This window comes from Myotis nattereri (genome assembly GCF_964212035.1).
Source record: "Myotis nattereri genome assembly, chromosome: 1".
NCBI lineage: Eukaryota > Metazoa > Chordata > Mammalia > Chiroptera > Vespertilionidae > Myotis > Myotis nattereri.
Genome location: NC_138075.1, coordinates 68,723,169 through 68,745,968, shown reverse-complemented (window position 1 = coordinate 68,745,968; position 22,800 = coordinate 68,723,169). Strand labels below are relative to the sequence as shown.

The 22,800-nt window shown below is 47.2% G+C and overlaps 1 protein-coding gene across 1 annotated transcript; it reads left to right on the top strand.

The window, feature by feature from the left end:
* Positions 1 to 5,604: 5,604 nt before the first annotated feature.
* On the top strand, positions 5,605 to 22,213 carry THBS1 (thrombospondin 1). Its single transcript, XM_081093423.1, has 22 exons — positions 5,605 to 5,784; positions 6,346 to 6,441; positions 6,668 to 7,227; positions 8,060 to 8,135; positions 8,427 to 8,626; positions 8,742 to 8,864; positions 9,857 to 9,950; positions 11,373 to 11,546; positions 12,317 to 12,493; positions 12,779 to 12,952; positions 13,194 to 13,321; positions 13,433 to 13,585; positions 13,981 to 14,199; positions 14,654 to 14,761; positions 15,308 to 15,467; positions 15,624 to 15,742; positions 17,335 to 17,569; positions 17,760 to 17,987; positions 18,139 to 18,410; positions 18,817 to 18,914; positions 19,020 to 19,159; positions 20,029 to 22,213. The coding sequence occupies exons 2-22, from the start codon at positions 6,375 to 6,377 to the stop codon at positions 20,034 to 20,036; spliced, it is 3,513 nt and encodes a 1,170-aa protein (XP_080949549.1). The 5' UTR covers positions 5,605 to 5,784; positions 6,346 to 6,374; the 3' UTR covers positions 20,037 to 22,213.
* Positions 22,214 to 22,800: the final 587 nt, after the last annotated feature.

Below are 22,800 nucleotides of genomic sequence, written 5' to 3'. Positions count from 1 at the left end.
AAGGGACTGGTCGGTGCCAGGCGGCCAGGATGTCTCTAGTTCCACAGAACCTGCTTAAGAATCAAAGTGATTCTCTGTTGCATCCCAGACCAGGTAAATATGAAGTGAGGGCACTTCCATCCCAACCTCAACGCAGCACCCCTCACAGGAGTAAGCCTATAAGAGAGTCAGGACACCAGGAAAGTGGGGACTCTGAGAGGATGAGCTAACACAGATCAGCCTTTGGTTAGCAAGCTACTTTCAGGTTCTTCTGCTCTATCTTCCCTCCCTCCCTCTCCCTATCTTCTTATCTTGGGCACATACTTTGCTCTTAACTGGCAAACTAGAAAGCATTTCTGCTCATTTTAATACTGAAACATCTTTGAATCCAAGTGAAGTGAACCTCAAAGAGCAGAAGGATATAAAGGGAAGGACTTCGGCCTGGAGGTCATGGCATCTGAGCTGTTTCCTGGACTTTGAGAGGCTCTGTGACTGTTTTCAAGTCACTTCACCTCTTTGAACCAACTTCTTCATCTATTATCTGAGTGGGTGAACTAGATGGCTTTCCTGGTTTAAAATTTTCATAATTTTATTTTTGAATAAATTCAAAGCCCTAGTAGAGAGAGAAGAAACTGGAACACAGGAAGTGTGATTCGGACGCATCAAACTAAGTCCCACTGATGGTTTCCCAGCCCCCTCCCCTTCTTTGTAAGGCTCCTTCTGAGTGTGTGGCCATCTTGTGATATGACAAACACTTGAAAAGAAAACAATTCTACACTGAAACTCTAACCAGCCCATACTAATGGTGCCCCAGAAGGACATCAGGATGACACAGTATAAAAGTTAAGTAGAGAATAAGCTCTAAGGATCGAATGCCTAATGTGGTGACTTCATTTGGCCATAACGTACAACTGCAACTTGTTAAGACAGTAGAACTAAAATGTTCTCACCAAAACATAAAAAAGCAGTCAGAGAAGCTGCTCCCAAACACAAGGTTTTCCATCGTCAACCTTAGTAACTTTTCCTCCTTATCCAGACTACTCATGGGTCGTTTATCACAGACCGCCTTGGGTTCGTCATTGTCACATATTAAGAGGCTGTTCTCCATGTCCTCGCTTTCCTTCTTGCTCATTTTCCCCACGTCCATTGCTGGGCCCAGGCTGAGATCTCACCATCTCCTTTTTCCATCTTCTTACCCCCATATCCTCAATTTCCTCGCAATCGATTTCCAAGCTCCTTCATGCTAGATCAGCTCATCCCAGATCGTCTTTTCTTTGTGAACCCACTGGACCATATGTCAAGGTTCCCCAATAGAGGGATATGAAGACAGGGTGAGGTCAGAAGAAATGCTCACTCACCAGTCAGCAGTGAGAAGTGTTTGGGACTAGAGCGGCTGCTGGCAAAGGGACAGGGAGCAGGGAGGATGGTGCAACTTTTCTGGGAAGCACTTCAGTAATATAAATGAAGACTCCTTCAAACATTTTTATTGTATGACCTAGTCTTACTTCTCTTATCCTAAAGACATCAGAAGAGTTTCAAACAAAGTATGAGTGAAAAGGCAATACTGACAGAGGAAAAAGGGCTGCATGAGTTCTGATGTTTTGGGCTCTAAGTAACAGAGAACAACAAATTGGCTTAAATGATAAGCACATATGCAAAGAAACCTGGCAGTATAATGGCCTTTAGGGTTGGTAGATTTAGCAGCTCAAAAATGTGGTCTATATTCCAGAAAATTCAAGAGGAAGGAGCACTTCCAAGCTCTTTCTATGAAGCCAGTATTACCCGAATCCCAAAACCAGATAAAGACACTACAAAGGAAGAGAATTACAGGCCAATATCTCTGATGAATATAGATGCTAAAATCCTCAACCCAAGGACTTGTATGCATGCCTATATGCATAACCAATGGACACAGACAATAGGGGAGTGAGGGCATGTGCTGGGAGGTGGGGGTGGCTGGGGAGAGGTCAATGGGGAAAAAGGAGACATATGTAATACTATATGTAATACTTTAAACAATAAAGATTCTCAAAAAAAATGTGGTCTAACATAGAGGTTCTTTTTTTTTTTTTTTATTAGTTAAGGTATTACAAATGTGTCCTCATCCCCCCCTTTAGCCCCCAACCTCCCCCCCACACACAAACTCATGCTCCCATCCCCCCGTTGTCCATGTCCATTGGTTTGGCCTATATACATGCATACAAGTCCTTCTGTTGATCTCTTCCCCTTACCCCCGCCCTCCCCTAATTTCCTTCTGGGGAATACTATGCTGCGGTAAAAAAAAAAGAAACTCTTGCCTTTTGCAACAGCATGGATGGAACTGGAGAGCATTACGCTAAGTGAAATAAGCCAGTCAGAGAAAGATAAATACCACATGATCTCACTCATTTGTGGATTATAGAGAACAACATAGACTGATGAAAAAGGACAGACCCAAAGACTAACATAGAGGTTCTTTCCATCTCTCTGCTCTTCCTTCTCTAACAATAGTCACATGCTGGGTTTGGCTCCCCTAGTGGCCAACAGCACCAAACTGTAATTAGCTCTCTCCAAATGGAGACACAGAAAGGCTGATTTCCCACAAGCTTGCAGCAAACCTCTCATTGGCCAGAATTGGGTGACATGCTAATTCAAAATGAATCACTAACTAGCTGGGAAGCAAGGAATGGTAGTAGAAAAGGTAGTTACCCTTAAACCAGTAGTCCTACCCCTTCCCACTGAGATCAATTCCGTGAGCATACTGCTTTAATTCTGTAGGGAAGGGGCAATGTTTGGGAGTCAATCACCTCATCCACCCCCAAAATCTGTTGGTGACGTCCCTCTGGCTCTGATCATGAAGGCAGCTGAACCAAAACAACATTCACCCGTGATCTAGGGAAAATCGTCAGAGGGAATGAATTTATGATGTCTTCATTTTAGAGATGCTATCATTTGGGTCTATTCTAAAATACGATGATTTTTGGTTGCTCCTCACTTCTAAGAAATTTTCCACTGCTGAACATTTCCAACATGTTTTAAAATCCCTACATGCACTCACAGCCCGCCTTGCTGTTCTTTGCTAGATAAACAAAATTTTTCCTCAATTATCTTGCTCTCCTTAATCACATGCAATTTTTAAACTAGCTGTTACTGACAGTCCTTTCCTCCTATTTACTGGCAATGTGCTTTGGTCAATCCCACATCCAATTAGAGGAACTTGGAAAAAGGAAATCCTAAAGGGAAATGCCATATGCCTTACAATTTTATTTTAAATAAGTAATCCTCAAAGATGGCAACTTGTCAGGGAGAGCACTGGACCCTCTGCCTGGAAGGCCCATCACTTGGGTCCATGTCAGATTGTTGGCCTGAAATCCAACATTTGTGTGCTAAGGATACACACACATTCCCGGGACAATATCCTCGGCATCGAAGGTGTAGGTTTTCTTTCCCTTTATCCCTTTCCTGCTTCTCGCAAAGTGTTCAGAGGTATGCAGGTTTCTGGGGAATATTTTCAGCGCACACTGGCCAGCAGCAATGTGGGCAGTTCCTAGGAGCTGCCCAGACACCCCCTCCACTGTGATCTTCTTTTCCACCAGAACATCTGAGGTGCCACGGTTTGGGGAAGGCCTTTGTGAAAAAACTCCTGTAACTCTGTCAGCTTTCTCTGACAAGAAAGCCCTTTCCTGCTGCCATATAGGTCACCTTCCTATTTGTAAAGCGTGCAGAAGGTTGAAAGAAGGTCCAAGAAAATTCCAGAGGAATTCCTACAGTCACGTAGTCACAAAAGTGGCGAGGCTGGAGGTATAGTCCAGTGAGCTTCTACTCCAACCATAGGGCTAGGGCAAAGGAGATGATCTTTTTACAAAAAGGTGTACTCTATTTTTCTGGACCTCAAGCCCTCAGCTGACCTGCATAAAATTAGCCCGTGTGCCAAAGGAGCAGAGGGCCATAAGCTGGCCATTCCTACAAAAACTGTTCCTAACTAAGTACCCAGTATCATGATAAGTAGTAGCAAGTGACCCAAAAAAAAAAAAAATCACCTTTCAAGGAGCTAACAGGGTAAGAGAAGAAAGGGGAGGGGCATGTATGGCTGCTAACTCTGGAATCTTCAGATCCGTTTGGATGAGTCATTACCTATGACTTCCACAACAGGCATCTGATTTGACTAATTCATCTGATACTTTTATTTCTGTCCCTCAACATGTGGAATCTCTCTGACCATCAGATTTAGTTATTACTTAAGCAACAAACAAACATGTGTCTTAGAAACATACGTGTCATCTGCTAGATGTATAGTATATTGAGCAACTAGAAAATACTCGGTAATACACACACATGCACCTTGTCACACCACACTCCCACATGCAAAAAGTGAAATTGCTGTGTGATGAATGTAAACTCGTGGGTGTTTCCAGCAATTAGGAGTCCTGCCAGGTCTGCGTGCTGAGAAGGGAGGTGAACCCCAGGGCTTTCCCAGCCGGTGCCCTGTGTCTCCAGGCCAGGGGACCACAGCAGGGCAGCGTGGCTGCTGGACACCCCAGCCCAGAGAGATGAATGGGATTCCAGGCAGCTGCAGTCATGCTGGCTTGGGACAGTGGCTTGGAGACCAGACTTCCAATGACAGCAGCTTTATGAGGCAGCGCTCATGGCAACGGGTGCACCCACAGAAATGTAACCCACACCTCGGTTTCAGGAGCCGAAAAATGAAAAGAACGTTCAGGGAGGGAAAAAAAGGAAATAAAATAATAGGCAGAGGGCAATTTATTGCTCTCTGAGTCTGTTCTGTAAATAGTTTAAGACTCTGGAGCCAGATGGTCCTGCAAACCCTCCAACCAGGAGTCACGTTAAGAAGCACGAGTGGACACAAAAACTGTTTTTCAAGACCATTTCAATCCTGGCTTGAGGGAACTGGATACAAGCTCCTTGACATTCCTGACTAGAAAGAAGTTGCCCTCACAGGTCCCCTTGATCAGAATACGCATATCGCCCCCAAGCGGCAAGCCGTGCAAGCGCGGTAGCAAGCGGGAGAAGCCAGGGCTTGGACGGCCCGCACTGCCCCGAATGTGCCCAGACGGGCAGCGAGACGGCGCTCACCTCCCCTGGGGGTCAGGCGGCGGGCAGGCGAGGGCTGGAGCGCGCGGCGCGTGGCTCCCCATCCCACCAGGATGGATGGATGAGGGTCAACAAGTATGTAAGCTGGCGCTTCTTTAACCACTGGATCTCGCTTAGTCCCCATTACTCTGTCGTACCCCCTCCCCCTCTTTTTGACACGCGGGCCCAGGGAGCCGGGTTTGTCCGAAAGCCCCCTACGGGTCTTGGATGGGTGACAGTCACTGGTCGGGATGCTCACGGTGAGCGCATCGGCCTGCGTGGCGCAAGAGCCAACGCGCTGAGCCTGTGCGCCAGAGCCGCGTGGGCGGGAACCTCGTTTTCTGAGAAGTTCCAGGGCTCTTCGAACCCAGCCCCCGCCTCCCCCCTTCACTTTCTAGCTGGAAAGTTGTGCGCCGAGCGGAGGGGCGGGGGGCGGAGAGAGGAACCAGACTGGCCCCCCTCCCGCTTCCTGCCCGGCCGCCTCTCATTGGCCAGTTGCAGGCCCAGGAATGTGAGCGCCGCTTTATAAGTGCGGGCTCCTCGACCTCGCCAGTCACTGCAGCCAGCGGGTCCGCTAGACCCAGCTCCCGGGAACTCTCCCTCCGAAGCCGAAGCCTCACCCTCACCCGCCGCCACCGCGCCAGCCACCCGCCTCCCGCCGGCGCACTGCTCTCTAGGACTCGGCGCCCTCGCTGCCACTCGCCACTCGGAGCCACTGCGCCCCTGAGCACACAGGTAAGGGGTCTCCCAGCGGCCACGGAGGACCATCGCTGCCCTGATCCACCCCGGCTCCAGCCCCTCAAGGGGCTTCGGACCCCATTCTGTCCCTCCAGCTGCTGGGGGTCTCCTCTGGTGGCAGCGCTTTAGAGCTATCTTCTCCAGCTCTAGGTCACAAACCACTCCTCGGGGCACCCCAAGATTTTCTTCTACTCTCCAAGTTCCCCCTAAATCTTTCTACCAGCTCTCTAGGGAAGGAGTCCACTTCCCCATGTCCTCCCGAACCCCCCAAACTGCATCTTCTGGTCCTGCTGTTTACCCTCAACTTCCTAAGGAAACCCCCCAGATTGTTGGTCTTTGCACCCCCGTACACACACACCCCACTTTAAAACCACAGTCTCTTGCCTTCAACTCCCATTTTCTTCCTGATGCCCTCTCCAAAGTAAATTCTGTTCTCCCTCAGTCCAGCAAATGTGGGGCCAAGGGGTCCCCAGGGACCTGGCCCCATGCCCAGCCCCAGGTTTTGCCCCCTCTCCCTGTTTCCCCACCTCTCACCCTGGGCTCTGCTTCCTGCTGCAGGCTCCCTGCTGGGCACAAGCAGCTCCATCATGGGGCTCACCTGGGGACTCCGTGTCCTGTTCCTGGTGCATGTGTGTGGCTCCAGCCGCATTCCAGGTGAGTCTGTGTAATACCTTTGAGGGGGAGGGAAGCAGAGGGGGTGCTGGGTACCCCAGGTGTGCCTCCCTCCGGGCTCTCCTCTCCCATCTCTCCCTGAGCCCTGACTGACCATCAGGATTCTTTCAGTGGTTTTCACCCTGTCCCTCTGGCCCCATCCCTCAGAGCTGAGCCCCCCACCCCTGGCCCCTGTCTAGAAGCTCACAGTGTGTCCCGCTCCTAACAGAGTCTGGGGGAGACAGCAGCGTGTTTGACATCTTCGAACTCACCGGGGCTGCCCGCAAGGGCTCTGGGCGCCGACTGGTGAAGGGTCCGGACCCCTCCAGCCCCGCCTTCCGCATCGAGGACGCCAACCTGATCCCCCCTGTGCCTGACGACAAGTTCCAAGACCTAGTGGACGCAGTGCGTGCGGAGAAAGGTTTCCTCCTCCTGGCCTCCCTGAGGCAGATGAAGAAGACCCGAGGCACCCTGCTGGCGGTGGAGCGGAAGGACCACTCTGGCCAGGTCTTCAGCGTGGTCTCCAATGGCAAAGCGGGCACCCTGGACCTGAGCCTGACCGTGCAGGGGAAGCAGCACGTGGTGTCGGTGGAAGAAGCACTCCTGGCCACCGGCCAGTGGAAGAGCATCACCCTGTTTGTGCAGGAGGACAGGGCCCAGCTGTACATTGACTGCGAGAAGATGGAGAATGCTGAGCTCGACGCCCCCATCCACAGCATCTTCACCAGGGACCTGGCCAGCATCGCCAGACTCCGCATCGCAAAAGGGGGTGCCAACGACAATTTCCAGGTGAGGCTTCTTCTCTGATTCCTGGTCTATGGAGCCAGCTTCTCTGTCAGGAGGGCTGGAGCAGGAGAGGCAGGGGTCCGGTACAGGAAGTACTGCCTGTGGACTAAAGCAGGGAGTCTCAGAATCACCTGGAAGTCTTTCTGCTGCAACCAGAGTTTCAGATTCAGTAGATCGGGGCTGGGGCCTGATAATTCGTTTTTCTAAGAAGTTCCAGCTGAGGTTGATGTTGGTGGGGTGTGCTGGGGACCACACTTTGAAAGCCACTAAAGGAAATGAATTTCCTATAACAGCCTATTCAAGCCTTAGCTTCTTCTTATACTCTTCTCAAGAAATATAACTTATTTCAGATGCATCCAACCAACTGTAATATTGCTTGAAATGGATCCTTTGTTAGAGCAGAATAAAACCGCTTTGCCATTTGATCCCTCCTGGGGATGTGGCGGGGCTCAGATAAGAGGTGGAAGTAGTGGCGATTCGCTGCTGCAGCTTCTTTTTTTGGTTAAACTTCTGGGTCTTTGCCACTGTGGCTTTGAAACTCCCACCTTTAACTCTTTGACGTGAAGAGTGTCATTATAGCCTCAGCCATAGTATCAGATTCCACTTCCTGTGTACCCAAGTAGGCTGATAACTGAATTCTTTGTAAAACACTGAAGACTTGGCAGAAGACACCATTAAGATGTTGAAGTTGTTTGGCGATTTCTGTTGGTGTGTTATTTTGACATGGTGACCTTAAAAGGGAGTCTTTCAAACGTCTGGAATATTTATTGTGTGCGTTTCCTCCCACGCCCCTCCCCCGAACACTCTGCAAGTAACGTGTGTCTCCTGCCCACAGGGGGTGCTGCAGAACGTGAGGTTCGTCTTTGGAACCACGCCAGAAGACATCCTCAGGAACAAGGGCTGCTCCAGCTGTGAGTACCCTTCTGTTGTTCGGGCACACGGGGAAATTGGGGGGTTCCACCCAAAACAAGCTGAGAAACTTAAGCAGTGTTGTGTGTGAATTACCCTGAGTACCATGGAAAGAGGCATATAAAAGTGACCTTAGAAGGCTATTACACACACACACACACACACACACACACACACACACACCCCGTTCCACCTGCATCCCTCACCCCGAGTGAAATGTCTTTCACAACTAGGAACTCTGGCGAGAGCACCTTGTGTTCCTTTTCTCATTGTGTGTGCTTGTTCCTTGGCAGCTACAAATGCCATCCTCACCCTTGACAACAACGTGGTGAATGGGTCCAGCCCCGCCATCCGCACCAACTACGTTGGCCATAAGACAAAGGACCTGCAAGCCATCTGCGGCATCTCTTGTGATGAGCTGTCCAGCATGGTCCTGGAGCTGAGGGGCCTGCGCACCATCGTGACCACGCTTCAGGACAGCATCCGCAAAGTGGTCAGTGGCCTCCCGCCCCGCCCTTGAGCGTGAGCCCCTGCAGGCTTAGCCTGCAGTGTGATCCTGAACGGCTGGAAGTGAGATTGGACACTGATGGCCTTTCTCCTCCTTTTAGACCGAAGAGAACAAAGAGCTGGCCATTGAGCTGAGGAGGCCGCCCCTCTGCTACCACAACGGAGTCCAGTACAGGAATAACGAGGAATGGACCGTTGATAGCTGCACCGAGTGCCGCTGTCAGGTAAGGGCTCTTTACAAACTGAAATGCAAATCGATGGCCTGTGTTTGAAGCCACAGCCTCTGGGGAAATACCCAGGAGGCCACACAAGCTCTTTTTCTGTTCCATGGCCTGATACCAAATATGTGTGTGTCTGTTTAAGATGCAAGTACGACATCTATAAAATCTTCTTTTAACTCTCAGAGAGTTTTCCAAAGTTATGCCCCAGGCTAAGTATCGAAAAGAACAAATCTAAAACATCAGAATAATTGACCTGCCTTATTTCAAAGACTAAGTGTTGAATGTCAGGTAAATAACACCTGGTTGGAACGGCCCTGATTTGTATTCAGCTACGACAAGGAGGTTCTTTTAATACAGTACAGACTGTCAGCCCAACATTGTTAGGACGTCACTGTCCCCTTAGCTCAGATGGCCCCGCCGCACTGCACGTCACGCTAGCTCTCCCCAGTGCCAATGCAGGTGAGTTTGAGGATTCATCTGGCTCAAGCAAAATCAAGCTTAAATACAAATCATGGACTGCTGGATTTTGGAGCCATCTTGATTAAATTCCCATTCTTCTCCAATGTAATATAAAGCCAGATCTGTACATGAGGGGGGAAATATGCTCATTGATCTGCTTTTCCCCACGGAGGTAATACTTTTTAAATTTAAAAGTACCAGCTGAGTTTTAGGAGTTCAATTTCAGGTGCAATTTAATAGATTTGACCTATGATATTTTGTGATTCTTCATGGATAAATTCTTCATGTAATAACTTTCACCATTGACTAAATAGCAATTAAGAAAGAACTCTCCAAGGAATGGAGTGACAAGTAACTAGTCCAGAACTGTGTCTACAATACTGGTGGCTGCAAATAAGACAGGCCTTCTATTAAAATCATTCCAGCAGAGCATGTGTAGCCCTGACCATTCATCGTGGGACTGAAATGTTATTGTATGGAGGCTTCTGCTTGCAGTATGTTCAGTAACCCGTTTCTTCCTCCCTCTTCCTTTGCAGAACTCAGTTACCATCTGCAAAAAAGTGTCCTGCCCCATAATGCCCTGCTCCAATGCCACGGTCCCTGATGGAGAATGCTGCCCACGGTGTTGGCGTAAGTTCCTAAAACTGCATAGCCATTCTTCAGTGACTAGGTCAGCTCTGCATAAATGCTGCACCCCCACCACCACTTCCATCACATGTTTTCATTCAGCCTTTTGCTGCAGCATCTGGTTAACTGGTGGCTTATTTGCTGTATAGAACCAAAAACGCCATTATGACTTAATCTTAAGTACCCCTCTAGATTACGGATGGGCAATCATAATCTTGGTATAGCTTTTGATCCCAATTGTATGCTTTGAGGAATAGAGAGATGAATGTATAGCAGCAGTAACTCCAAGTTCTTAGACTGCTTCTAGAATTTGGCCTTATGGCCCAGAGTTAAGGAAAATCTACTCACCAGAAAAAGTGATGGTCTACAGTGCAAACATTGGACTTAATTGGGCCAAAAGTCCTATCCAATTTATCTGTAAGAACAGGAGGCCTAGGAGAGTAACAGCAGTTTGAGTTTCAGGGGACTAAAGAAATAGGGCACTACATTGTCCCATGGCACCCTAGCCCTGTTTTTTGTTGCTAGTATAAATTAATCACTGTGCTGAGACAATATTTAATGCAGTAGTACAAGTCATAAAAATGATTCATCACAACTAAGATAAGAAATAAAACAGGAAAGTAGCGCTTGCCCTGCACACACCCCACACCCACACGCACTGGTCACAGCCCAGGATAACCAGTCCCGTCCAGGGATCGTGTGCCCGACACTGGCTCTGTAATAAGCATTTGCATATCTATTTCTGTTCAGCATTCGCTTCAGATGTGGGTTAAAGGAAACAGAGCTAGCTGGGGACTAGCGGAGTTTTGAACTTGAACCAGGGGTTGCTAGGAAAACTTCCAACTGATGGCAAGAGAAAACAAGTTCTCTATCTTGTGTCTGATGCAGCTCGGTGTGATTGTAGTCATGGTGCCTGGGCACATGGTAAACAAACACATTCTCCTTTTGTGAAAATACGTGCAGAGAAGGCCCCAAATGGCATGGCGAGGGGAGCAGCACCCTGACGAACCTCATGACTGAGTTGGAGCCCAGACCCAAGAGCAGCTGAGCTGCCGTCAAGCTCACCTGCCAAACGCATGGGCTGTGGCTCCCCTAAAAATCACAAGTGGCTCCTATAAGCTGCCTAAACTCTGGTGTTCTTAAAAGCCTGAGACTGGAGATGCCTACCAGTCAGGAAAGGGAAGCTCATTTGAAATGCAGAGAGAGGTGAAAGGAGGCAACGTGAATAGAACACAATGGGAGACAGCAGAGCTGTGCTGACCCAGGCCAGCACCCCATTACCCATGCAGTACCCACAGTGACCTGGGATAAACCCTTGGCTATTAGCCTAAGAAACAGATTGCTTCCCACCCTCTGGCAAGGGAAGGAAGTCCTGAACAGAGCAGTCTTAATGACCACACACAACCGAACCTGTTTCCGCTGCAGCCAGCGACTCTGCGGACGATGGCTGGTCCCCGTGGTCCGAGTGGACCTCCTGCTCCGCGACATGTGGCAACGGGATCCAGCAGCGCGGTCGCTCCTGCGATAGCCTCAACAACCGGTGCGAGGGCTCCTCCGTGCAGACGCGGACCTGCCACATCCAGGAGTGCGATAAGAGATGTGAGTATCTTGGCCACTTGGGAATGTGGAGAGCTGACCTGTTCTTGTCATCACCAAGAGCAACTCCAACATATAGAGCGGCGGTTCTCAACCTGTGGGTCGCGACCCCTTTGGCGGTCGAACGACCCTTTCACAGGGGTCGCCTAAGACCATCCTGCACATCAGATATTTACATTACGATTCATAACAGTAGCAACATTACAGTTATGAAGTAGCAACGAAAATAATTTTATGGTTGGGTCACAACATGAGGAACTGTATTTAAAGGGCCAGAAGGTTGAAAACCACTGATATAGAGGCTTAGAGCACAGGTTCTACCAGGGGTGGGCAAACTTTTTGACTCGAGGGCCACAATGGGTTCTTAAACTGGACCGGAGGGCCGGAACAAAAGCATGGATCGAGTGTTTGTGTGAACTAATACATGTTAACACTGCTGCTGGTGAAGGAGCAGAGGGGAGAGCAAGAGAACCCTCCGCTCTTTCGGCTCCACGGGCCGGATAGAACAGCTGAACGGGCCAGATCCGGCCCGTGGGCCGTAGTTTGCCCACGGCTGTTCTAGACACTGGGTCAGAAGCCTAGTTCCACCTCGTAACTGGTCAAGCTTGAGCACCATCCACCCCCTCTGAGACTCTCCTTATCTGCAAATGGGGGATAATAATAGTGTTCAATAGGGTTACTTTGAGGAATTGAGTGAGATAACTCATTTAAAGCGGCTAGCACAGGGGTTGGCTTGTGGCACGCACCCCGTAACCACCAGCTCTGTACTTTAGTTAAGCAGGATGGCGGCTGGAGTCACTGGTCCCCGTGGTCATCTTGTTCGGTGACGTGCGGCGATGGCGTGATCACCAGGATCCGGCTCTGCAACTCTCCCAGCCCCCAGATGAACGGGAGGCCTTGCGAAGGCGAAGCCCGGGAGACCAAGGCCTGCACGCGGGACGCCTGCCCTGGTGAGTGAGCAGCTCCGCCCAGCTGGTTGCCTGGCATCTGACCTATCTGCTCAGTGGATCGTGGAGGGAAAAGGTTACTTTCTAGAGAAACAAACAAATTCCTACATACTCAGCAGTTCCTTTTAATGAAAAACAGAAAGCCAGCCATTCCAAACTCGCCCTCTTCCCAAGCATTCTTCCTGTGTCAGGGTAGCAGGGGCTCCTGAACAAACGTAGGAGTCTTCTGTGACAAACGCGGTGTTCGCAGGGGACCTTAACGTCTGCATGTGGTTTGCTTTCTGACAGTCAATGGAGGCTGGGGTCCCTGGTCACCGTGGGACATCTGCTCCGCCACCTGTGGAGGAGGGGTGCAGACACGGAGCCGGCTCTGCAACAACCCCACCCCCCAGTTTGGAGGCAAGGACTGCGTTGGCGATGTGCTGGAGAACCAGATCTGCAACAAGCAGGACTGTCCCATTGGTGAGCCACACAGCCCCGGACGAAACCGCCCTAGGGTTTCTTTTAACCGAATGCCGCGGTCAGCATTCAAGGGAGCTCTGGCTTTGAATGGTCCTGAGCGGCTTGATTATTCCAAAGCCAGGTGGACAGCATAACCTCAAGTTACCACTCGCATAGACCCTACAGGATTTTACCTTGTGTGGTATTTTTAGTGACCAGCACAGCAGCGTAGACCAACCATTCCCCTGCTCTCTTTTCTCAGATGGATGCCTGTCCAACCCCTGCTTCGCTGGGACCAAGTGTACCAGCTACCCTGACGGCAGCTGGAAGTGCGGTGCTTGTCCCCCGGGCTACGGCGGAGATGGCATCCACTGCGAAGACATTGATGAGGTGAGAAACCGACGGCTCCGTTGCTGCACCTAGGAAAGCTGGTAGCCTGTGCCCCTCTTTCCCTGTGGCAGTGTCCCCTAAACATGAAGCAAACTGTCGTTTCTCCCCCAGTGCGCCCTGGTGCCTGACGCCTGCTTCAGCCACAACGGAGAGCACAGGTGCGAGAACACAGACCCTGGCTACAACTGCCTGCCCTGCCCACCGCGCTTCACCGGCCCGCAGCCCTTCGGCCGGGGCGTGGAGCAGGCCACCGCCAACAAGCAGGTACGTGGGCCAACCTGCGGGCCAGCATAACGGAGGGTGCCCTCGGCGGGAACAGCCAGGAAAGGGAGGAATGTCATTGCATCACCTTCACAAAAACCCGGGAGGGTGAATGCACAATCCAGCTTTTAGAATCAGGACTAGAGAATCCATTGTAAATCCTGAGCAATGGTGCTGAGCAATTTCAGGAAAAACACATAAAGTGATGTTAACCTGTAGCCTGGACACCCACGGGGTGAGGGTGGGGGTGGGGGTGGAGAGAAGGACAGAAGTGACCCACACCCCTCCCCATGGAGCCTATCTGTCCAGAGATGACAGGGATCTGGGTTCTTCCTGTTTCTGCCACATCTGGAGACGCTTGAAGGCTCTGCGTTAACATCAGGATGTTGTCCTCTCAGGTGTGCAAACCCCGCAACCCTTGCACGGATGGGACCCACGACTGCAACAGTAACGCCAAGTGCAACTACCTGGGCCATTACAGCGACCCCATGTTCCGCTGCGAGTGCAAGCCCGGCTATGCGGGCAACGGCATCATCTGCGGGGAGGACTCCGACCTGGACGGCTGGCCCAACGAGGACCTGGTGTGCGTGGCCAACGCAACCTACCACTGCAAGAAGGTAAACCTGCTCCCTCACGCACCTCCCAGAGGGCACATCAGCCCGATCCAAAGAACGGGCGAGGGGGTTTTAAATGCTCCGAGTCTGAAAACAAACCTGAAAGATCAGGTCACCCAAAGGCAGGGCGTTAACTCTCCATCATAGTAAAGCGCCTGGTGCCAAGAACGTGGACGTGGCGGCCCTTGGGCGCATGTGTCCCATAGTCTGTTATTTTGTCCAAAGAAATGTTCACCTCCCGACCAGACACCAGCAGACTATGGCTTGTGTTCCCAGAATGTACAGAGCCTAGAGCATTCATAAAAATCCTATATATATATATCCCCCAAGAAAATGTTCAAATGTTTGCCTTCCCATAAAAATTATATGCTGTTACCGAGTAGCATTCAGTGCTTTCGTGTGTGAGCTGAGCGAGGACGTGCGGACTGCGGCTAAAATGAGCGTCTTCTCTTTCCAGGATAATTGCCCCAACCTTCCCAACTCAGGGCAGGAAGACTATGACAAGGACGGAATCGGCGACGCCTGCGATAATGACGATGACAACGATAACATTCCAGATGACAGGGTAAACACAGTGTTTCCCACTCCGCTTTCATCTTTTCTATCCAGCAACAGCACGAAACACTTTAAGATTCATTGAACTTATAAAGTTATAAGGAAAAATATACCCAACTGAGATATAGGATAGTTTCAGGACATAAATGTTGCCACGAGAACTTTTAAATACAGGTTATGTTTTTCATCACAACCTCCCCTCACCCCATTTGAGCAAGATAACCCAGATATACACAAATGACGCTTGGCTCCCCAGAGTCATTTGAAATGTTTTATCTAAATTACAGTCAGATTTACTTTGGGAGTATTGAGAACTGAGATGAGCTTATATTTACATCTCACTGACTGGGAGCCCCCGGGAATCCATTTTTCCTTCATGATGCCCTGGTTTTTAACTTCTGCAGTGAACACTTGACACTGAGTGCTCAATCCGTACATCCACTCGGTAGGAAATAACTGTTGCAGGTTTTTGCAGTTTAATAGCATGCAGGTGGTGTGAGCTTTGAGCTGCTTTCACAGACAATGTTGGAAAAGGCTCCATTTCTTCTCTTTACAGGACAACTGTCCGTTCCATTACAACCCAGCCCAGTATGACTACGACCGAGATGAGGTGGGAGACCGCTGTGACAACTGCCCCTACAACCACAACCCCGATCAGGCCGACACAGACAACAACGGGGAAGGAGATGCCTGCGCCGTCGACATCGACGGGGACGGTAAGGCCCTCCCTGGCTCCAGCAGGCCCCTGGCCCATGCTGACCTCACTCAGCTACTGAGTGGCTGTTCTCCAGCCCTGGCTGTTCTCCGGTTCGTGCAGTTTTGTTGAAACAACCGAGGCGGAGGTCTCACCTCTCTTGTCCCGTTCTCTGCAGGAATCCTCAATGAACGAGACAACTGCCAGTATGTCTACAATGTGGACCAGAAGGACACCGACATGGATGGGGTTGGAGATCAGTGTGACAACTGCCCTCTGGAACATAATCCAGATCAGGTAGGTGGACTCCTCTCAAAATCTTTCAGTAAAGTATTGGAATATCCCTTTCTAGGCCTTTGAGAAATAGAGTGCAGACACGTTCGTTCCCATGGCTCTCAATGATCTCGTAGCCAATCATCATGTCTTTATGTAAACAGTTTGCCTGATGGGATCTCCTTGCAGAGTCCCAGCGATCATTAGCATGGCAGTCTGGTAACCTCAATCTTGTCTTGTACAAGAAGGTCTGCGTGACTTGTTCCGCATGAAATACCATTAAGATAAATTATACAGAGTAGAAATTTGACAACTCCAGTTTGTTAATCGTATTTAAGACTTAAGAGATAAAAGAAATATCCTGAAACAAAATAACCATTTTCATGGCTAATGGTATAATCTGGCTGGAAGAAAACCATCAAACTAAAACTACTTCCCCCAAACGGGAGATACTTCATTCTTCAAAAGTGTTTGGCATTGCAATCAGATGTCACTATCCACCATGCTGGGGAGTGCTGCAGACAGACATTAGCCAGGACCGTCTCCATGGCTGAAAGTATTTCTTTTCTTGTGCAATTGCCCATAATTATTTTCTAAGGACAAAAGTTACGGATTTTTTTTTCTTCTAAAATGCATTGTTCCGGAATTTCGAAACCAGCTTTTAAAATGGGAATATTTTTATAAGATTCAAGATATGAGAAGTACAGCTTTTTCCTCCTAGTATTTGCTCTTATGAGGTCCCGTAAAGCAAAGGCAACAAGGTAAAGAGCTTTGGGGCCATAATGGGAAAAGTGTGCATGATCTGAGATGGCTTTGCTGACCAAATGGTAATGGGAGTCATATTTTGAGATTGGGTCTTACCATAAATTGTTTTCAATATCATTTAACCTCCCTGGATGAGTTTTTGATTCCTAGGACTGTAATCAAATTTATAACAAAATTCAGGCATCATGTAAAAACCTTACTAAGAGCAAGAAAAATTCCAGTTTGTGTATAAATGATCCTTAAGCATCCCATGCACACTGGATAATGTAAAAGGACTTTGAGAAATATCATTTTGAAAAATCTTAGTTTTGGCTTAATCTCAGCCAACAGATGGCAGTCTTTGTGGCCTAGATCTATAAAACCAAATACCAAAAATAAAAGAAACTAAATGATCCCTACCATATGAGTTAACCAGTATGCATACAAAAAAAAACACAATGCCATGTTTCCATGACTTGAAGGCCTAGAGTAGAAGTTGACATGTCAACAAATTTACAATTGAAACCCTTCAATGGAAAAATAATAAAATGTACCCAAAGAATTTCATTTAACATTAAGATAGAAGCAGTTAACATTGCATTTCATCCTTAGTGATTAAATAATACTTTCTATTTAATTTTATTTAGAATGTTTTATATATTTTTTAAACTCTTAAAAATCCCTTTTCAAATTTTCATATGAAAACAAGGATTAAGGAAAAAAACTTAAAAGATGTTACTATTACTGTCTTTTGGCATAGCATATAGACTTGAAACTCCACTGGTCACATCAAACATTAGTGACTTTTCCATAAGTTATCATTAACATTAATAACTTATACCTCAATTTACCCTCCGTTTCTCTCTCTCTAGCTTGACTCTGACTCGGACCTCATTGGAGACACCTGTGACAACAATCAGGATATTGATGAAGATGGCCACCAGAACAACCTGGACAACTGTCCCTACGTAGCCAACGCCAACCAGGCCGACCACGACAAAGATGGCAAGGGAGACGCCTGCGACCATGACGATGACAATGACGGCATTCCTGACGACAGGGACAACTGCAGGCTCGTGCCCAATCCCGACCAGAAGGACTCTGATGGTGAGTTGGGGAGCCACCTTCTAAGAGAGGAACGGAAAGCAGGGCCCTCTAGGTTGAGGACATAAACACAAAGCTGAATGCACACGGGAGGATGAAGAGACTAGCTGCCAACTCTGACAAGATGGGAATTCCTGACACCAGTAATAACAGTATTTCAGAATTTCATTGAACTCTTGCCTTTTTCACTTAGGTGATGGTCGAGGTGATGCTTGCAAAGATGATTTTGACCATGACAGTGTGCCAGACATCGATGACATCTGTCCTGAAAACTTTGATATCAGTGAGACTGATTTCCGCCGATTCCAGATGATTCCTCTGGATCCCAAAGGGACATCCCAGAACGACCCTAACTGGGTGGTACGCCATCAGGGGAAAGAGCTCGTCCAGACGGTCAACTGTGATCCTGGACTTGCCATAGGTGAGTAGTGAGTTCTTTGCACACATGGGAAAGCAGCCAATGTAAAACCTGGCAGTCAGTGTGTCCCTGTGGGTACTAGGATGTCTGGGAATGGAATAGAGAACCTTCTGACAGCTGCAGTTTTTAACCTGGGTCTGGCCTCACCTTCCAGGTTATGATGAGTTTAATGCTGTGGACTTCAGCGGCACCTTCTTCATCAACACCGACAGGGACGATGACTATGCCGGATTTGTGTTTGGCTACCAGTCCAGCAGCCGCTTCTATGTTGTGATGTGGAAGCAGATCACCCAGTCCTACTGGGACCCCCACCCCACAAGGGCTCAGGGATACTCGGGCCTTTCTGTGAAAGTCGTGAACTCCACCACCGGGCCTGGCGAGCACCTGCGGAATGCGCTGTGGCACACGGGGAACACCCCTGGCCAGGTAGGAGCAACCCCGCAGGAGGGAGGGAGGGAGGGCATGAGCTGGGACTTGACCAGCACAAGAGATGCTGTGCTTTGACCGGGACTCAGGGGTCTTAGAAATCACGTCCCCACCATCAACTGCAGCACTAAGCTCTGCTTTGTAAACCATAATTGTCTGAGAGGGGAGCTCGCCATAACAAGAGTTACCCTTCAGGTCCAAAGGCAGCTTCAGTCTCTTCAAACAAAGAGGCTCCTTCTCTTCTCTCTTTCTACGTTACGTGTGCATTCAAGGGCACACATCAAAGGGAAAGGGCCTAGAAAAATCCTACGTTTCAGCCCTCTAACATAGGTCAGCTTGGCGCTTTTCCTTCGCACAGAATGAAATATAATTCTTACCACGGTTTCAACCTTTCCTTTTCCTTCAGGTGCGCACCCTGTGGCACGACCCTCGTCACATTGGCTGGAAAGATTACACTGCCTACAGATGGCGTCTCAGCCACAGGCCCAAGACTGGTTTCATTCGGTAAGATTGTGCTGAGTACATTTCACTTACAGTCACAACGATGGGCAAGAAGGAAGAGACCGAAACATAGGGGTGTCACTAACGACATTTTCTTTCTTCCTGCAGAGTGGTGATGTATGAAGGGAAGAAAATCATGGCTGACTCGGGACCCATCTATGACAAAACCTATGCTGGTGGTAGGCTAGGGTTGTTTGTCTTCTCTCAAGAAATGGTGTTCTTCTCCGACATGAAATATGAATGCAGAGGTAGGAGCAACATTATAGTGAATGGACAGTTAACATCTCTATTTCAGACTGAACACTGACAATGCCAATTATGGGGGAGTCTAATTTAAAGACTGTTTCACAGACAGGGTCATCGGTAGTTGGCTGTTGAAGACCATGATAAAAATGAAATAAGGCCTATGAACTGTGGCTTATGAAATCCTGAGTCTTATTAACAATACCAATTTGCTAAGCCATCTCTGTGCTCCTCATACACAGTGCGAAGGTAAACTGCAGGCAGGCTCCTGCACAGTTTAGGCCACACTAATACTACTTAACATTTGACATGTTCCTCAAGGTTTTGTCTGTGCCATTGCAGCACAAGTTGCTTTCACATTCTTCCCGTCGTATAAGGAGAGTGTTGCCTTCATGTTGGCATGTTCACCTTCACTGTTAACCTGAGCTGTTTTCCTCTGTTCTCATTCACCCTGTGGCCACTTAACCCCATGGAGGCCAGCGTTGGGACTGCCAAAGAATAAGTGCTTCATAAATGTTTACTGGGGCAAGGCCTGATGCCAACACGATCCATTAGAGTAAAAAGATGGTTCATTTTACTCAAAAAATATTTAAATATGATACAATCTTTGAGTCTGAATGTTTAACATAAAACGCTCTAAACTTTAAACACTGAAGGTCTTAGAGAGCACAGCCCATAGCCTACGTTCTGCAAGGTCGCGCTGTACCAATCTCCTAGCACCAGTGTTCAAACACGTTAACATTTAATTTTGTAAGCTGGCCATCTTATATTATATTATGCTTTTGTCATTATAAAAGTGGAGCTACACTAGGTTGTTAATTCATTAACTGATATTAAGTTTTTACTTATATATCTGTGTTTGTTTACTTAACAGATTCCTAATCGTCAAACTGTTGATCAAAAGACTGATCATAACCAGCGCTGGTATTGCACCTTCTGGAACTATGGGCTTAAGGAAACCCCCAGGATCACTCCCCCTGCTGCCTCTTTCTCTGCTTGCATCCGTGTGGACTCCTAAAACATGTGACTTGACTCAAGAAAAATGCAATTTTCCCAATCAGACTCTTGGCATTCAGCCTCTGAACAAGAAGAGAATCTTCCAAGAATATAAACAGTGACTTTGGTTTGCTTCTGGAAAAAGCAGAAGCACCCACCTGCCTCAGTGGGAAGGGGCCAGCTCCACCCAGCTTTTGTCAGAGCAGGCTGCTGTGGTGAGGCCTTCTCTGAGCAACGGACTCAGAAGCCCTGTCAGGCACGTCAGAGGAGGGAGGACTCGCTAGCATTGGCAAACAACCACTCCCAACCTACTCCCTCAGGAATAGGGGGAGCAGGGCCAAAGCCCGGGGGCAGGGGGTACATACCCAAGAGATGATTGTATGAGGAAAATATGGAGGAACTGTTACACGTTTGGTACTAAACCATTTTCAGGGGATTGAAAGCCTATTGCTGGATTTCATGATGCTGACCGGTGTTAGCTGATTGGCACTTACATAGAAGCAGGGGAGGGAGGGAAGGACTGACTTCTGAACTTCCTCTCGGATCCCCACCCCTTACACGTCACATTGTGGTGACCAGAATAGGGAGGCAGAATTAAACCAGAGTGCAAGGCAGTGCTGGCTGCCACTGCCTGTTACACTGGAATTGTCGGTTTTATTCCAGATATAGCTTGTGCAGATGTAGCAGGAAAATAAAACCTACCATCTCAGTGAGCACCAGGCTGCCTCCCAAGGGAGGGGCAGCCATGCTTGTATTTTTATGGTTAGAAAGGCACAAAATTATCAACTTAACTAAGACATTCCTTTTCTCTCTTCTTTCCTGAATATCATGGAGTTTGCTAATTCTTTTGGACTGTAGTTTTGGGGTTTTTTACACTTTACAATGTAAAATATTTATTTTTCACCTACTCTGGAGAATTTGTCTGCAAGACTTCATGGAACAGGAAGAAGCATAAGGACTATCAATATCACCTTTGTTGAGTCTTCATGACTGTAAGATTGTAAATACAGATTATTTATTAACTCTGTTCTACCTGGAACCTAGGTTTTGTATGGAAAGTGAGAGTAGGTATTGCGCTTTATCAGCCAATCTCTGGCAAGGAGGGCACAAGGAAAATCAGCGTAGCAAGCTGCTCTTTACTTTGTGCTTAAATGATTTGGGATTCCTTGTCTTTTCCAGTGGAATTAGCTGGCTGTCCATTTGCAAGTGTGTTTAGATGGCAAAGAAAGCCATGAGGCCTTTAATACTGTTTTACCCCATCCCTTGTGCCTATTTCCAGGGAGAAGGAAAGCATCTACGCTTATTATTTTTTCATTTTTCCAAAAGAAAAAAAATGACAAAGGTGAAACTTACATACAAATATTACCTCATTTGTTGTGTGACTGAGTAAAGAACTTTTGGCTCAAGCAGAAAGAGTTTAAGTGTCTAACAAACTTAAAGCTACTGTAGTACCTAAAAAAGTCAATGTTGTACATAGTATAAAAATTCTTTGCAGAAAAGTATTCCCAGTAAGGAAATAGCATTGAAATGTTAAATACATTTTCTGAAAGTTATGTTTTTTCTATCATCTTGTATACTGTTGCTTTATTTTTATAAATTATTTTCTCATTGCCATTGGAATAGATATCTCAGATTGTGTAGATACGCTATTTAAATAATTTATCAGGAAATACTGCCTGTAGAGTTAGTATTTCTATTTTTATAAAATGTTTGCACACTGAATTGAAGAATTGTTGGGTTTTGTTTTGTTTTTGATTTGTTTTTTGCTTGCCCCACCCCGTTTTTACTATTTGCCAATACCTTTTTCTAGGAATGTGCTTTTTTTTTTGTACATTTTATCCATTTTACATTCTAAAGCAGTGTAAGTTGTATATTACTGTTTCTTATGTACAAGGAACAACAATAAATCATATGGAAATTTATATTTATACTTACTGTATCCACATTTATTTGTTCTCTGTTGGCTTCATGTTATGAGGTATGGATAAATTCCATTCTTTAATCAGTTTGACATGCATAGTCCCCAAAAAGGATATTAATAAAATGTCACATTTATTAATGTCATTTATTGAATCCTTTTCAAAATCTAATTCCATTGCTAAAAAAAAAAAAAAAGGAAAACAAAGGGAAAAACCAGGATTGAAGCATATAAATTCCTGCACCTACATTTTCTAACCCACGAATACTTGGTCGCAACACAACTGCATGTTGTGGAGACACTTTAGAAATGTTATGAGGGAAAAACTGTCCTTGAAAAGCTTCGCCAGACTCTACATATATCACCTTTTAAAGAACGAATGTGCCTTGCACCAAAAACAGATGACTAAAGACAAAAGTAGAATCCTAAAAATACATATACATAAAAATCAAATTATTTTATGAAGAGGACGAAGTTTCAGGTAGGCTAATCATGAATGTAGACTACTGACCAATTAATGTCAAGTTCTAGTAAAAATAGGTAGAATAAGAAATTTTATGAATAGTTTAAAGGTCTGGCTTTGAGGTCCATTAAACACTAGGAAGGATTGAGAGCAAGATAGAATCTTCTCGTTGATTTTCTCTTGCATTCTAAAAACTCTTATCTAGGCTAGCATTATCATATATAAGTACAAATTGCCAAATCATTTTATGGCACTCAGGTGCAGAATCA

What these genes read in the sequence shown, in the direction of transcription:
- THBS1 (XM_081093423.1), top strand. Translation starts at nt 6,375, where the DNA reads ATGGGGCTCACCTGGGGACTCCGTGTCCTGTTCCTGGTGCATGTGTGT. An exon ending in GCACCGAGTGCCGCTGTCAG is followed by an intron (nt 8,865 to 9,856) that starts GTAAGGGCTCTT and finishes CTTCCTTTGCAG; the next exon opens with AACTCAGTTACCATCTGCAA. An exon ending in CGACCAGAAGGACTCTGATG is followed by an intron (nt 17,570 to 17,759) that starts GTGAGTTGGGGA and finishes TTTTTCACTTAG; the next exon opens with GTGATGGTCGAGGTGATGCT.